The sequence below is a fragment of the Atractosteus spatula genome, chromosome 17, assembly GCF_055471065.1.
Source record: "Atractosteus spatula isolate fAtrSpa1 chromosome 17, fAtrSpa1.hap1, whole genome shotgun sequence".
NCBI classification, from domain to species: Eukaryota; Metazoa; Chordata; class Actinopteri; order Semionotiformes; family Lepisosteidae; genus Atractosteus; species Atractosteus spatula.
This window is the reverse complement of record NC_142722.1, coordinates 15,006,441-15,022,247: the sequence shown is the minus strand read 5'-3', so window position 1 is coordinate 15,022,247 and position 15,807 is coordinate 15,006,441. Positions and strand designations below refer to the sequence as shown.

Genomic DNA, 15,807 nt, shown 5'->3' with positions numbered 1-15,807 from the left:
ACTTGACAACAAAATCAGCTTGTTATGTAAGGCAGAGCATTTGCAGACATAACAGAAATCACCATTGGCTGTTTCACATCAGTACTGCACTCCTGACACTACACAGTGAGAGATTACAATGAGGATGTATTATTAGCAGATTACTGCATTATGCTTTAAATTTTGCAATGCACATCATACTTAACTGTTTAACACCACAGCTTGAGTTTGTTTACCAATGAATTTAAAACTTTCTGTGGGCTGATCATTTATTTTTCATTGTAATTAAAGCTTCTGCCTACAAGAGCTGTATGTGAAATAACTGCCTCTGTTACTAACAATATCACTGAGTACTGCAGTGAAAACAATCTGACTGTTTTCCTAATTGGGTGCTCTCTGGGTTGTTGTCAGTTTAGGATTGTTTCCCTTCGGGAAATTAATTTTAAGGATATAGGAGTGTACAGGGGGAAAAGTAATTAAAAAAATAAACTTCTGTATAGACAAGACACTAGATTCAAATAAGCCACCTGTAAGCATTGCATACTATTATGTAACACTCTGCTGCCCAGAGGCAAAGCATGATCCTGCATTCTCTACTTATAGCACAGCTACTATGTCACACGGGACAAGAGGGATCCATCTGAAACTGGCCATGCCCAGAGTGAGCCTAGCAGAATGTGTCCAGGCATTTCTGCGCAGTCAGCCCTGAGCTCTCACATTAGACACAGACAGCTGGGCCTAATGTGAGGAATTCACACTGATGCTGAAAGACAGACTGAAAAGGGCTAAAGCAACTTCATTAAGCCAGATGGATTCACTCCATTTCTGAAGGATAAACATGAACTTGACTAATAAATGCAGTATGCAGACTTGGATAAAAATCTGATGGAGAAAATCAGAACATAAAAAAAGGTTACAGATGAGAAGAGGTTATAAGGCTTAAATTTACTTGTCCAAGAGCCGTACAGCAGATCTGCTTTCTGTGATCTGGAATAGTATTTAGCTTAACATCACCTCCACGGTAAGAAAGGAAACACATTTAATACAAGGGAGGCATGGCAGTGCAGCGGTTAGCATTGTGGCCTCACAGCAGTGGGGCCCTGGGCTCAATCTGCTTGGAATTTGTATATTCTCCCTGTGTTTGCATGTGTTTCCTTTGGGCGCCCCAGTTTCCTCCCACAGTTGAAAGACATAGTGGTAGATTAATTATGTTCTGGGAAAGTTGGCCCTGTGATGGACTGGTGCCCAGTTCTGGGTCTGTCCTACCTTGCACCTGTTGCACCTGTTCCCTACAATTGGATGGAGCAGTAATAAAACGGAAGGTTGCTAGTCCATTGAGGTATTGCATCATACCAATTGCTATAACAGTGGCCTTCTGCTTTAGAAAACCTTAATGCACGAAGAACCACTTACAAAATTCATGTTAGGTTCCTAGTCACTGGTCAGTCCTAAACGTTTTTCAGCTCTCTCTTTAATATCAAAGATCAACATCACCGCTGGGCTCTGAGCTCCAGAGTTGCCCATCACAATTTTCAATGCTATTCCACCTGTGTTCAAATTTTTTCTCTTTCCCTCATAAACAGGAGCACTGTAGTACCTTCAGACAGTACTTCAGACCGTAGCTAGTCCTTTTTCAGCCCAGTACTGAGTTAGCACTTAGTGTTTCCCTCAGTTACATGTCCAGGAGCTCAAGATTTTGGAAGCAGTGGTCTGTTTCAAACATTAAATACTCAAATGTTTGAAAGCAAACACCTTTTACCATTTACCTTAAGCTCCTAGATGTAATGTCAGGAATCTGGGCTTAAAAATTGGGTGGTGTGTCACTCTGTGTATCTTTAGTTTCTGACAAGAGCTGATGTAAAAACACGCATTACTGTTCAGGTTGGGCACCTAAACAACCTTGGGATGGCCTCCTGAGGCACTCGGCTGAAAGCAGGCTGAGCTCTGCAGTCACGGGTTCGAGTCTGGATCATGCCCTGCGGCCTCCTGGGTGCTTGCAGGCTTGTGCTGTTGCTCCTAAGGGGACTTTATACCAAAAATAATTTTAAATATAAAAAAGAACTATAAAGAAGAGTAATAAACACAAGGTCAAATTATAAAAAACACAAAGTCACAATACCTGTATTTCTATAACAGGATTTTCTGAATAATTTAAGCCTGCATACATCATCAAAATGCCCTCTTTTTTTAGCCTTTTGTCACCTCTCTCTAGAAATGTCTGGTTTTTAACTTTTAAGAGCTTGCTGTTCATTGCAGCGACAATCAGCTGCACGCTGATGGAACAGTGAACACGATTCTGGCAAAACAAGATATGAACATGCAACAGCAAAATGTATTGGCAATATTTCTAATCAAAGAAGAAAAGCAACGTGAGTGGAAGAAAACATTTGGCATCACCACTTTAACACATGAGCTGGCTGAGCAGAGAGGGATTCTTGACTCGATTATCTCACTGTAAAGTGGCTGAACACCAGGAGGGCTAAACAGGTTTGAGGTTTGAGGTCCACCAGAGTGTGGTCGAACCCTGGACCGACTGAGCCACCGGTGCAAAGGTCTGAAAGATAAAAAGATATTTTTTTCTAACATTTTGGACCATAGGTGAGTTTGGATCAATTTAGTCGTTTCATTGCTTTAATTGATTCAATAATGGAGAACTGTGGCCCTTGAGAGGGGACCTGAGTGTGTTGGGGTTTAGCTTGACAAATCACTTGCTTCGGTGCACATTTGAATTTGTTTCACCCATAAAACTTGGCTCCCCAGGACCAGGGTTGACCACCCCTGCCTGAGTGCTGCCTTGCTTTGCTGAGCAAGAGCGCCCTCCAGTGTCTGCACTCCAGCGTGGGAGGGAAGCAGACAAAACGATAGCAAACATTTCTGGTTATGAGTGTCTCTGAATGGGTGGTTGTGGGGGGGGGGGGTATCTAAAAAAAGCTCAACAGCGCCAGCTTTCTTTTGCAAGCCTCTAACAGCTATTACCTCTGGCGCTGTTCACCAAAAAATGATTTCTTTGCCACTGTGCTGCAGCTGAACCTGGGCAACCGCAGGCTCCCGTCCGACTGGCACTGAGCCTCATAGTGAGAGAGGCGGAGGAAAGGCAGGAGGCTGCACTTCCTCCTGCACCCCAGGCAGATAGGCTGCTCTTGCTGTAAAGACAATTACAGATTACAATTGGGGTGGGTACATTGTACAAAAACATAACTGGTGATCCCACATTTTCAAGTAAAAATGAACAAAATGAAATGCAATGCAAAAACATCAAATGCAAAATAATTTGGCCTTGAGGACCTCTGGTATTTATGCACCATGTTCAAGGTCTATCAGGTTGAACCTAATCTCTTCTTCTACGACTATTTTTATTGCAACCCAAAGCTTATTTTTATAACAACTATGAGGAGAAGAATATAACAGTTGCAGATTTTTTTAGTGAATAAAGGGACATTCAGAGGGATTGCATTAAGACAATTTATTAATGTGACACCGAAATCTTGGATTTTTTTGTCCTCTGTAGAATCCATTCAAACATCACTGTGTTAGATACAGATGCACACAGGGTAAACAGCAGAGTAAAAGTTAAGTTAATGCAACCATAAATAATTGTAATAAATATCAGGTAAATGTACAGCACACATAGTAACGCCTGTGTGTGGATATGCTTTTTTATCCTTAACCTGCCCTCTCTGAGAAAGAGCAGTCCCGTTAGCAGCAGTTAACTGTCACAGCTATCGCCTACCTTAAAAAAAACAAACAAAAACAATCAATTGGCATACACAACCTTGAACTCGCACAAGCAGGACCATCGCCACTCTTTCCCACTTACACCATGTCTGGAAACTCTCAAGGAAGTAACCTTATATACAAGCAATCATATTTCCACAGGGATGAGAATCAACACAGGAGCCCATTCGAGTAACAGACTGTAAATGAAGATATACTAACAAGGAGAGAAAAAAACAATTCAAGGGGCATAAATCCCACAGCTGAATATCCAAGCATATCTTTAAAGAAGTTTACAGCCTAAACCTTTAAATGAAAAATAAATAAAACATTCCCAAACAAAGCTGAACAGTAGTAAAAAAAACTGCTTTCGATTTGACATTTATTCTATTTACACTTTTCACAAAGTATTATCTTTACACAGCTTCAACATTTCCATCATGTGTAACAAAACGTTGAATTCACGCCTGCAACACCAGGCCATCAACAAGCGGAAATCTATGCGTTAATCTTCTGATGTCACCGTGCACATGTAGATTGTGTATACCAATCACTCTGCAGCTGTTGACCTGACTCTCCATTCACGCTTATACACACGCCAAAAAAACAAAACCGCAAAAAGTAACAACAAATAGCACAACAGGGCTTCAGACACACCTCCTGTTGTTGCCCTGGACTTGCTGTGCTGCAACAGCAGCGTTCGCCCCCTGCAGCTCGGGTCTGAGCGCTGCGTCAGCTCTGAACAATATCACCTCCATCGGTGACACTGCATCTGAAGGGAGCATTTATTTTTACATAACTTTTATTTGTACAATAGATATATTCCCTCCTCTTTATAGATTTAAATAAATATATGTGCACTTTCAAGGCTTTTGAATAGGCTGGACTTTTTTTTAATTAATGGACGATTTCTGCATCTATTTATTCTGTAGCATACAGCGATTGCAACTGAGACGGCTTCACTGCACTTCAGAATCCAGATGCCGCGTCTGCACTGGTGATCAGCAGCAACATCCGATATGAAGTATCCCGATGTGGGCCCTGTCTCTTGGCAGGTATCAATATATGAAAGCTTTTGGAATTGAATAGCATCTCCTACTATTGCCAGCCTTCAGATTCCGCCTGGAGATCAGCAGACATGAGGACTAACTGTGCTGGAGGCAAGTTGACTCTACCGAAGGCTCACATCTCACTTCCTCTTTGTTCCACAGTCGGCAACTGTTCGTTCCTGATATCTGTCAGTGTTTGGCATTGGTTACTGCTATTAGAATAAAACGCACCTGCGGTCTACAATCATCACAATCATCACCTTGTTCTCTTTGGGGGAGAGGGGGAGCCATGTTGCACAGAGCTATGACGGAACTGACCAAGGCTTTGACTGGGGTTTTTCTGCAACCCCCCCGCACCCCACCCCACCCCCCCAAAAAAAGCCACCTCGCCCTATTAAAGGCACAGGAATAACAAGGACCCTTCAATTCTAATTTAAATCTACTGATAGGTGTCCCACTGTCTTCTGTCAAAAGGATGCGATACGCAATGATACAACATGTCAACATGCCAGTGAAGTATAATTGATATAATCTGTCTTAATACTATCCGATCTCAAAAAGATCGGAGCAAATTAACCAACATGAGAAGAAATCAGGCAATTCAAAAGCATCTATGTTGTTTATGAAGCTAAAAAAAAAGAGCACAAAAGCACTGTGTCCTTTAGTCGGTATTTCTATTTACGAACAACCTTTCACAAGCCATCTGAGCCGGGCTCCTCTTTCTGCAAGGAGAAGGTAAGTATCTTGGGAGAGGCCAGCTGGATGACCCCGAGGAAGCCCGAGAGAGCCTGGGTCTTCTCGCTGGTCAGGGGGCTGTGTAAAGGGCACCAGGGCTGGCAGGCAGGGCTCAGCCACTCAGGGGGTCTTCTCTGTAGTGAATGGCATAGCGCAGCTTTTCCAGCATCACTTCCAGGGAGGAATACTGCGGAAGCTTGATCATGAACATGCAGGTCTCCACTCTGATGTACCTGGAATCAGGGGAGCCTGAGGGGAAAAACACAGCGTGGTGGTTAATACAGAGAGCAAACATTTCCAGCCACAGCGACACTGGCCTTACTCTTTTTTGTACAGACTGGTGCTTCACCTTTTATTACATTGAACAAAACTGTTCAACGTTTTGATAAAAGAGTACAGTTTAGTACAAAAAAAAGAGCGCCAGAAACAGACACAGAATAAATAACCGAAGAAGAAGACAATGTGCTGTTCATTCAAGTGAAATAAACACTCCGGAGCCGAAGCATCAGAAAGCTAAGACATCTACATTTGTAGTTGCACAAACATAAATGGCTTCAATTTCTGAAATATGACACTTTCGGATTGTAGTTTTTGTAAATCATTACTACATATTAACCTTTCTGGAGCATTCTGTCAAACTGGACAGAAAGTGTCCCTTTCAGTGTTTGAAATCTCAAGGCTTTTCTGTTAAGAGCTGACATGCCTGCCCTGTTGGATCTCACTTGCCCAGTGCGAGCTGTGGCTCTCACCTGCAGCGCCGTCAGGCGGGGCGATCTTCATGGGGTAAGGGGGAACGTGGGCAGTGTCTGGACCGCCGTCCTTGCAGGGGCAGGTGAAGGGAATGCGTTCTTGGTTGCAGGCAAACTTGATGAACTTGCAGAGCTCCTCCTGGGTGAACATTTCCAGCGCCGTCCAGAAGAACTCAATGTGCTGGTCTGTCTCCATCAGACCCACCTGGTACATAGTGTGAGCCTAAAAGCACAGCAACAACGTACTGAGAAAAGGTGGGATTCACAGACATGACTGTGAACCAAGGCCCCGCTCACATGATATACCCCTGTGACAGGACCCAAAAACATGGAATACTATCAGCAGCGTCATGGATATCAGGCATGCAGGGAGGAGGTGTAGTAGCAGCATGCGCTGTGGAGAGAATGCGATGCCAGGGTTACCTTGAGGAACTCCAGGTTGATATAGGGCAGGCCGCAGGTCCTCAGCTCCATCTCCAGGGGAGTGAGCATGGTGAGGAGCTGCAGAGAGATGATGGAGCCCAGTCCGGCTCGCACTGCGGTCATGCACTGCGAGTTCTGCAGCTCTCGCATCCTCAGGCTCCTGATCGCAGATGCGTACATGTCTTTGTTCTCCCAGCTAGCACAAGCAGGAACAAACATCTCTGTTATAGCAGCTTTACCACTTTGAAGCCTGAACACATCACATCTGGAAGCTATATAAGGATGTATATTTAACAATAATCAGATTGCTACTAGACATAGTTAACCAGTAGGTGGCACTTTCCCACAATGAATGAAAATTTTAAATCAACAAGAAGTTAAATTTAGATACTGCCTACAGTAGAGAGACTAAATATTGCATTGCTAAAGAGCTAATTAGGCCCAGTTTGGGAAATGATGGCCTGTGGTCACAAATGGAAATGACTAGGATAAGCACTAAGGTCTGAAAACAGGAAGCTATTTTTGTTTTCAGAAGGACACACTCACTCACCCGACGGTGATGTTCCTGCCCCCTGAACACAGCTCCACCTCATCCCCCATCATGGTGACATACGTGAATTTGCAACACGGCTTGTTAGGAGACTCTGGGCTCTCGCTGGAGTGATGCTGAGAGGTTATTTCTGCACACAAGGCATCCAGCTCTGCCTCATCGTTGACCTGGGAAAACAGCCCTACATGAAAACAGCTTACACAGGAGATCCATGTCAAGCTATGGCACTTCGGAGGTGCACTGTGCACACTGCACTGTTCCTGCCATTGCTGCATTAGTTTGACTACCGCTTTATTAGTTAGAGTACTGGTTATTCTTAGCAAAAATAGAACTGCCAAATTGTAGCAATCACTGCTAAAGCGGATTGAACATGTCATCAGTGGTCCACTCCTTGTACTGTGAGGACCTGAGCTTCCTATTCCATCCACTGAGCTGTCTTTAGTGTGTATCTGGTACTTGCACTCTCTCTTCACAGGAAAAACAGAACTGTCTGCGCTGAGTGCACAGGCGGCACTTACGCTTTCAAATTTCTTGATGTAGTTGGACGTAAGCAGGTCAGCCTCCTGCAGGTCAGTGTCCTCGTCCAGGACCTCCCCCACTAAGCCCTTCCAGAAGGAGGGCAGCAGATCGAGAGGCAGTGGAACGTCTGCCCGAATGGCGATGCCCAGGAGCTGCCCGAAGAAGTGCAGGAGCTGCTCCTCTGCATAGGTGATGGGACTTGGCGTCAGGATATACTTGCCCTGAAAAACGGACCAGAGACAAAACCTCCGTCAGTAGAACGACGGGCACAGAAACTGTGGAGATGAGTTGGTTAGTGATGATGCGGATGGAGCCTGGATCGCATCACTCAGGGCTGATCTTGAACACGGCTGTAGGGGAAAGGGCTGGGATTAGCAAGCCAGAGTTGGCCTGGCTTTCAGCAAAACATTCCCAACAAAACAGTCAAAGCTGTCAGACACCTAATACATGACTTAACTACTACAGAGTTTAACAGCCTCCTCTCATTTACACAAAGAAAATCTAGAAGTGAAAAACACAGCTGTAGGTGGGGGATTTCTGCCACTGCAAGAAGCTATGGAGAAGTTAATGAACTCCAATAACTTTGTATGAAAGGCAGCAAAACTTAAAATGAAACTAGTTGGAAGTCAAAAGCCATAAGTGAAGAGAAGGGTTTATAAAGCATGTGACAGCTCGGTTTTTCATTTATTAACCTTAAAGCCAGACCTTCCTTGAGGGAAGAGGACGGTACCTTATTCCTATTGGCAGCTGAGCTGGGGCAGGGCAGCAGCAGGGAGAGGGCGGAGCTCTGCAGCTCTTTGCACACCTGCCACAGGAAGTGCCTGAAGGAGCCGCCTAACAGGAACACAACAAGCTTCACGTTAGACAGAGGCCACAGGCTGGACCTCGGGACAGCAGACAGCAGACAAAAGACCACAGCTGAGAAGAAACCAGGAAATGGTCTCCAGTCTTGCTCCTGAAGACTTGGAACAATTTAACTGTGATCAGTTGAGCACACAATTTATTAAATGAAGCCACTCAGAGATTATTTGTGATAAAAATCTATACCTTTCGAGGAAGTGTTTCCCTAAATTAGCAAATTTCTTGCTGAATTGATCAATAATTTACAAATCATTAAAAACCGATGAACAGCTTTAAGGTAAACTGGGGCTCACCAAAACCAGGCCTGCAGACCTCTGCTCCCAATTCAAGATGAAGGAAGATAAAAATTGAACTTCACCAAATCATCACTGTCTTTCCTTAAACAGTGTAAATAAAAATGTTTTTTTTGTTTGGTTTTGCAGTGATCAAACTACATTAAAGCTGAAGAGTGTGTTTTAGTCCCATTCCTGGCACGTTCCCCTCTGTGGAAATAAAAACAGGCACACAAGCGGGGCTGACTTACTGGTGCCGTGAACCTCCTCCCCAGTGAAGCGGATGTTGAAGGCGTAGGTGGGGTCGCCCCCGCTGGCCAGCTTGACGCACAGCTGAGAGGACGGCACGCAGGCCAGCTGCCGTGCTGCCTGACAGAAGTACGTGTTTTCAGAAGAACGGATCTCTCCTGTTGGTTAGAGACACACCAACAACAAATTGAAGACTTTCAGGGTAATTGAAATTTGCAGACCGGGCGATCAGAGAGAGGGCAGAATGACAGTGGCAGGTGTTTAAAGCAAGGCTCACCTCCCACAATCTCCAGAGGGTCCAGTGTGATCTCCGGGGCAGCATGGTCTGCTGTTCTCTGCACGGTGGCATTCAGCACTCGGTTCATTACAGCCACCTTCGTGTCATAAAACACCAAGCCTGCAGAAGGGGGTCAGGGTTATGCTTCAGAGACACTTTGAAGGAAAATGCAATAGATTTCATGGAATGTGAATTGATTTCCCCTAAGAATGAACGTCATTAAGGGGGAATACTTTTCAACAAGATCTTTAAGTCACCTTTGTGAGAAGTATCAGGGATTTTAAGAGCCTAACAACCCACATTTTCTGTACAGTAACTAATATAATGTGAGTGACAGTGTGGTTTTGTCTATCTCTACCCTGCACCTTTCACAGTACGAATGTTCAAAACTGATCAACAAATACTGATTATTATTCCTTAATAAAGCAGAGATGTTTCACATCACTGTATAAGCATGGGAAACAAAGAAAGGACAACAAACAGGACCTCCTATAGTCTGCAAACAAAACACATTTAAAGAATAGTGAAATCATTCCTTAACATGGTATACTGGCAACAAATAAACAAAACGATGAGTACCAAAGAGACAAATAGTGGAAACAGCCTATAATAAAGTCATCAGCTACTGACAAATTATGAAGTATCGCTGAAGAATGAAAGGCAATCGATCTATAAGACGAAGATCAATAGACACCACACCTGAATTTTCAGTTTATAGTGTGATTACTCATCTATGTTGCCTTTTCTCTTCCATTCAGCATGGACTAAACCTCTACCTGCTCCTTTGCAGCTTACGGAGGCTGATGCAGCTCCCTACTTGAACTACATTTCTTTATTCAAAAAACCACCTGATCACAACAGGCTGCAAAAAGTAGAATACAGTCTTTTTTTGTTTTTTACAAAAACAACATATAATGCTCTTTCACATAAGCACATTAACAAACATAAGCATCTCAAAATAAATTCCAAATAGTCACACTATACCCCCCCCAAAAACGGGTGGAGTCTGTTTCTGACCCCAGATCTGCCAGATCCATGTTGTTCCCATCATTTTTCCTCTAAAACAGGAATCCTGGAGGGCGGCCTTGTTTCACAGAACGTGACCACTTCGAATTCGCTACTGTAAATTCTCACCCTTGGCCTCCCTGAGCATTGAGGCAATGCTGTGCTGGTAGGTGTCTGTCGCTCGCAGCTCCACTAGGGGAAGGAAGAAGGTCTCCAGTGTGTTATTCAGGGACTGCAGCAGAGCAAAGCGCAGTCGCAGGCTTTCCATGGGAACATCTAGGAGGAGACAGAGGAGGAAGGTCAGTGACCAAGCACACAGAGAACCACACCGAAAGTCACATTTAGGGTTTCTGTTGTTGTTCGGTGTTTATTTTTAAGTCTGCATTTATTTTTCAGTTATTTCAGGGGTTTTGCAGGCACAAAATTTGGATTTTTTAAATTTGATGTAGATTTAATGGAAATAAAGGGTGCATTTCCTCGCTATGTTCACCTTTGTTAATTGTCAGGCCTGCGTATCAGCTCTTTGCCTTAAAAATATACAGTAATATATTGTTTTTGGAGAATAAACTAATGAGGGAAGAAATCCCTTTGTTGGAATTACATATTCTTTTAAGAAATGCTGCTTTCTTGGAATCTGTTCCTGCTTTTAAAAAATGTATACTGTATATATCAGTAAAAGTCTTACTCTTGTGAAAGCATGGTGACTATGTTTAAAATGGTTGGCCATTTTTAAAAATTTCAGCAGGGCCCATGATGCAGATGAGCGTGTATCACTCCAGGTGTGCATAATGAGGTGCTTTCAGCACAAAGCCCACAGCTGTCCTGCAGGCCAGGGGCCAGGAAGGGGGGCAACCAGCTAGAGCAGGCGGGGTCATACTCAGCAGGCAGGACACTCTCGGGTCGGCAGTATCGGCGGGGTCCAGGTAGACCTCGTGCGGGTGGAGGCGGGCCGGGGTGATGGCCAGGTGCCGACACAGCCTGTTCACGTACTGCACCAGCGCCACATCCATCTCCAGACTCCACCTCCTGCAGGCCTTCTGGGCGTGGCGCGTGTCGATGCAGGTGCACCTGCAGAGGGGGCACACGCAGCACTCAGCACGGGCAGGACTGGCGCCAGAAAGGGCTTAGCAAAGGCACAGCTTTGGAAGAAGAAGCTCCTTATATAATTTAACTAATAAGCAAAGAAAAATGCCTATTAATGAAGCCCCTAAGCAGAAAGAAAAAACGTTTTAAACTGTTTCTGTTAAAAACCAGAAACTTTTCAACTTCCTTTAAGCCCAACACCATTATTAATGAAAGTGGCAGCATCTGAACATCTGAAACGCTGAACTGGATGATATGCATTAATTCATATACAGTTATTGCTCAACATGGATTTTTTGTAATATGTTAGAAAGGATTAACCTAAACTAGATTTTCCCCAACCTTTCAAAGTGCAGGTCATATCCGCAGGCCAGAATGGCTCTCCACACACTGCGGATGTCCTGCTTGGCTCGGTCCACCGCAAACCTGTGGAACCCTTCCAGCGTCAAGTACTTTTCCTCCGGAACTGCAGAAGGAATGGGCCAGCACATTATACCACATGATACCCCCCCTACACACACACTGCCTCACAGCGGAGCACACTCGCTCACTCACAGCCGATGCACACTCCTACACACACACACACTGCCTCACAGCGGAGCACACACACTCGCACACTCACAGCCGATGCACACTCCTACACACACACGCTGCCTCAAAGCGGAGCATGCACCTAGACATGATCATTTAGTTCCACGATCTTAGTACGGAATTCCCTGCCCTTATTTCGAGGGATAAAGCATTTTCGTACCCTGATCCAGAACTCTACAGACATTTGAGCAAACGTATGACGCTTACATTGTCAAAAGACCCTGGGGGACTCTAAACATCATCAGCTACAGGCTGTGAAGACTAACGAAAAGAACAGCAGCCTCAGCCTGTAGTTTTTAAGTTGTAAGCTAGGGATCTCCGAGAAGGACACGAGTCCAGAAGAGAAGAGGTTTCACTCCGACACCACAGTAAGAGGGGCGGTAAATGACAGGCACCTTCGTGTTTCTTGGTGGGGGATTTCTCAGAGTCCTTCTCCTCAGGTCTGGACTTCTCTGGAGACTTAGGCTTGACGATTGGCTTTTTTTCACTGAGAGCCGTCCTGCTGGCAGTAGAGGAGAGGACACTATCAATGAAACCACATTGGAGCTTTAGCAGGAAAAAAAAAACTTTTTTCTCAGATTAAACATTTTTAAGGGTAAAATTGAAGAAGTCATCAGAAAAGGCTGCTTCCCATGACCTTCGTTATTGCAGAATTCATAAGCAGACAGATTTTTAAAAATGTTGTCATCTCAGAAATAGAGGGAGCAATTCATTAATGAAATTTTTAGAGTAACTCTCAGAAAACAGAGACCAAAGCTGGCTCTACAGAAAAAAATCTTTAAACCCCTGACGGACTAAATACACACTCACAAAGTCCAGACAAAAAAGACAGAAATTAGAATGACCACAATTCTCTGCTTAATTTACAAAAAGATCGCACTTTTTTCACATATAAATAAAGATTTATGTATTTGTACATAAAAATATGTAAAAAACACATTTTGAAAAGTGGAGAGAGTGAGTTTATTTGGTGCTGATTCACACCCGTTTGATCTTTTTCCATAAGACAAAAACTGTAACAAAGACATCCCTCACTGTCAGGTTTGCCAAAAGTCCTGTTTTAAGAGAGCTTGACGTGAAGTCAGTGCCAAGACCAGCACAGTCCACAGGCTCAGCAAGTCAAAGTGCCCTCTCCTGGACCGAAGAGAAGAGAACTGCAGATCCTGAGCTGTGTGTGGAAGATCTGGATTTCAAAACACGTACCTGTTGAACACCTCAGCACAGCAGACATCTCCGCCCAGTTTAACATTTGCAATGCCAGAAAACGGTTTGTATGTGGAGTAAAAATGCATGCTACCACATATTCACTCAACTGAAGCCCATGCGGAAACACCCTGAGCCTCTCACTTACCTGACCGTGTTCAGCACAGACTTCTCCTTTGTAGGAGGCTTGGTGATGGGTCTCTTGGTGCTAACCACTTTGCCCTGATGCTGCTCCTTGCTGGCTTTGCTGTACTTGCTTTTGTTGGGTTTGGAGACTCCATACTTCCTAAGAATCTAGATACGAAAAAATGTGTCGGAGCAAAAGGATTAGGTCATCTGCCTCCAATGCAGAGAGGTTTTGTCTGCAGAATTATTCATTCAACATTCTTAACATTAGCTTGCAACTAACTGCAGAACATTTTCAACTTATATTACAGTTGTCCTTGTACTCCAACTCAAATATTTCATTAGATGTATGATGGCAATTAAGTACATCTGGTTTATTTATGCCCACACTAACCTTGTCTGTTTTAGATTTATATATGAATATATTCAATGTTACAAGCGGGCTATCATTTTACAAATTTACTGGAAATAGCTGTTCAAGCATTTAATGAAATGCCTAATACCCAAATTTGGAGATAATTTGCAATTATCTAATAATTATAATAAATTAAACCATAGTGTAATACACATTTCAGATAATTCTACAATGTTCATCAATAGTATTGGAACCAATAGCATTTCTTAAGTCTGTATATATTTAAATTACTTATAAAATCATTATTTAAATTAACTTTATCTAGTATTATGTAACATGACTGGGGATATCAGTTAATTGACTGTGCGTATTGCATGTTTTGACTTATAATTCATGCTGTTGGCCATTGCTTTGTTTTTAATTTGAATTTACCAAGAAATGCAGACAAAAATGTGTTCGTTGAAATACACTGAAAATGGCAGAGTATTTCAAATTGATGTGTTTCAAATACATAAGACGCAGAACACTGTTTGGAATTTATATAAGCAGCTTGTTTGTATTAGAGTATAATTTTAAGCTAATACTTATTAAAGTATTAGAAACACTCAGATACTTGAAGAATGTGGTCCACCTCTGTTTGGAACAATAACGTGCCCAAACTGCATCCTTCATCATGAAAGAATCATCATATTAAGAACACTCTAAAACATGTGCAGTCAATTGTAACAAAAAAGAACCAATATACTTTAAATTAACGGGCTTTCAAGTACTTCACAGACCTCTCATTATGGCTGCCATTTTGCAAAGTATGTTTTAACTTGCCTTTTTATGTAAGTTATGGGGAAATTCCACAATCTGCCCATAACACACACACAAAAGGCAAATTAAAGCCTTCTGACGTCTGGATAAAGTATTGTGGAGACGGCCTATTTTATGATGCATTCAGCCTGCACCAATATGAACGTGATGATGGCTTATTCTTTAGATTGCATGATTGAAGGTTTCGTTAGAATTATGGACACTAAAACTATTCCGCATATCTCTGATGTGTAAATTCAGGTGCTGAGCACAGCAGGCAGCCCACTCCTCTACTCCTCTTACCCGGGAGGCGGCGGCCCACCAAGAGCCCATTGATGGTGTGTACCTGTGTGAGCTGGTCTTCCAGCACCTTCTTCGGCGGGCGCACGTTGGTGAAAAACACATGGAGTAAGTTCCCCGGGGTCTGGGCATTGATCTGCTCCTTGCTCAGGTAAATATCGGACACTTTGATGGGCTTGGCAGGGGTCAGACTCAGCATTTGCTCAGAGTGGACACAGCTTTTAAAGATGTCTGTCAAGACATCCCGAGCACCCGGCACCAACTTGTCTCCTGTTGGAGAACACAGAAGAGGTTTTAGATTAACAGGCTTAGATATGCTGCTTGCTAAAGATATGGCAATTATCATTTACTACTATTTACTGACCAATATTGACAGACTATTCATTTTAAATACTTTAAAATATAAAAACCCCTGTGGAAATTCAACATATACAGTATGTACGTGTCTTTTAAGTCAAGTGTGACTACAGCCTCGAAGTAAAGGCACGACCTTTGATGGACTTGTCCATGAAATAGTCTTCCAGAGCGGAGCTGCCCTGCGTGTCGAACAGGCTCTGGTTCACGCTGGAGGCTGTGAGGATCTCCTCATTGCTCATCTCCATCAGCTCCTCCTCCCCCTCGAGGCTGGACAGGCCAATCAGGTCGCTGCTGTTAAAGAGACCGGCACGGATCTTCTCCACCTTAGCTCGGGCGCGCACCTGCCACAAGGGTGTCACAGGGGTGAAACTACGGCTGGGGCTACAGAGCTCTGCTTTACAGCGCTCAGTCCTACCAAGACAAGACAGTTCCTGAAGGTAGTGGACAGCAATCAGAACCATCGCTTGTTGCATTACAGAGTCTGGCTCATTCCTCCCCGGGCAACAACATGGGTGATAAACCGCAATCCACAAATACACAATTATTTTTATCATTTATCACACATCATTGTTAAAAAAAACTGAAACCGCACATGACTGATATAGAGCACAG

The 15,807-nt window shown here is 43.6% G+C and overlaps 1 protein-coding gene across 4 annotated transcripts in view; it reads right to left on the bottom strand.

Moving 5' to 3' along the window:
* Positions 1 to 3,427: 3,427 nt before the first annotated feature.
* hectd4 (HECT domain containing E3 ubiquitin protein ligase 4) overlaps positions 3,428 to 15,807 on the bottom strand; it is an 87,778-nt gene continuing 75,398 nt past the window's right edge. For 2 of the 4 annotated variants that reach the window (XM_088935602.1, XM_088935604.1), the window contains exons 62-76: positions 15,329 to 15,536; positions 14,885 to 15,108; positions 13,408 to 13,553; positions 12,452 to 12,558; positions 11,808 to 11,931; positions 11,260 to 11,450; positions 10,512 to 10,658; positions 9,378 to 9,497; positions 9,103 to 9,258; positions 8,449 to 8,552; positions 7,718 to 7,939; positions 7,200 to 7,366; positions 6,650 to 6,845; positions 6,227 to 6,449; positions 3,428 to 5,726 (exon numbers count right to left, since the gene is read on the bottom strand). In XM_088935602.1, the coding sequence (XP_088791728.1) occupies positions 5,590 to 5,726; positions 6,227 to 6,449; positions 6,650 to 6,845; positions 7,200 to 7,366; positions 7,718 to 7,939; positions 8,449 to 8,552; positions 9,103 to 9,258; positions 9,378 to 9,497; positions 10,512 to 10,658; positions 11,260 to 11,450; positions 11,808 to 11,931; positions 12,452 to 12,558; positions 13,408 to 13,553; positions 14,885 to 15,108; positions 15,329 to 15,536 (2,472 nt within the window). In that variant the 3' untranslated portion in view covers positions 3,428 to 5,589. Of the gene's footprint in view, positions 5,727 to 6,226; positions 6,450 to 6,649; positions 6,846 to 7,199; positions 7,367 to 7,717; positions 7,940 to 8,448; positions 8,553 to 9,102; positions 9,259 to 9,377; positions 9,498 to 10,511; positions 10,659 to 11,259; positions 11,451 to 11,807; positions 11,932 to 12,451; positions 12,580 to 13,407; positions 13,554 to 14,884; positions 15,109 to 15,328; positions 15,537 to 15,807 lie in introns of all 4 variants that reach the window. The other 2 variants (XM_088935601.1, XM_088935603.1) reach the window with 2 other exon arrangements.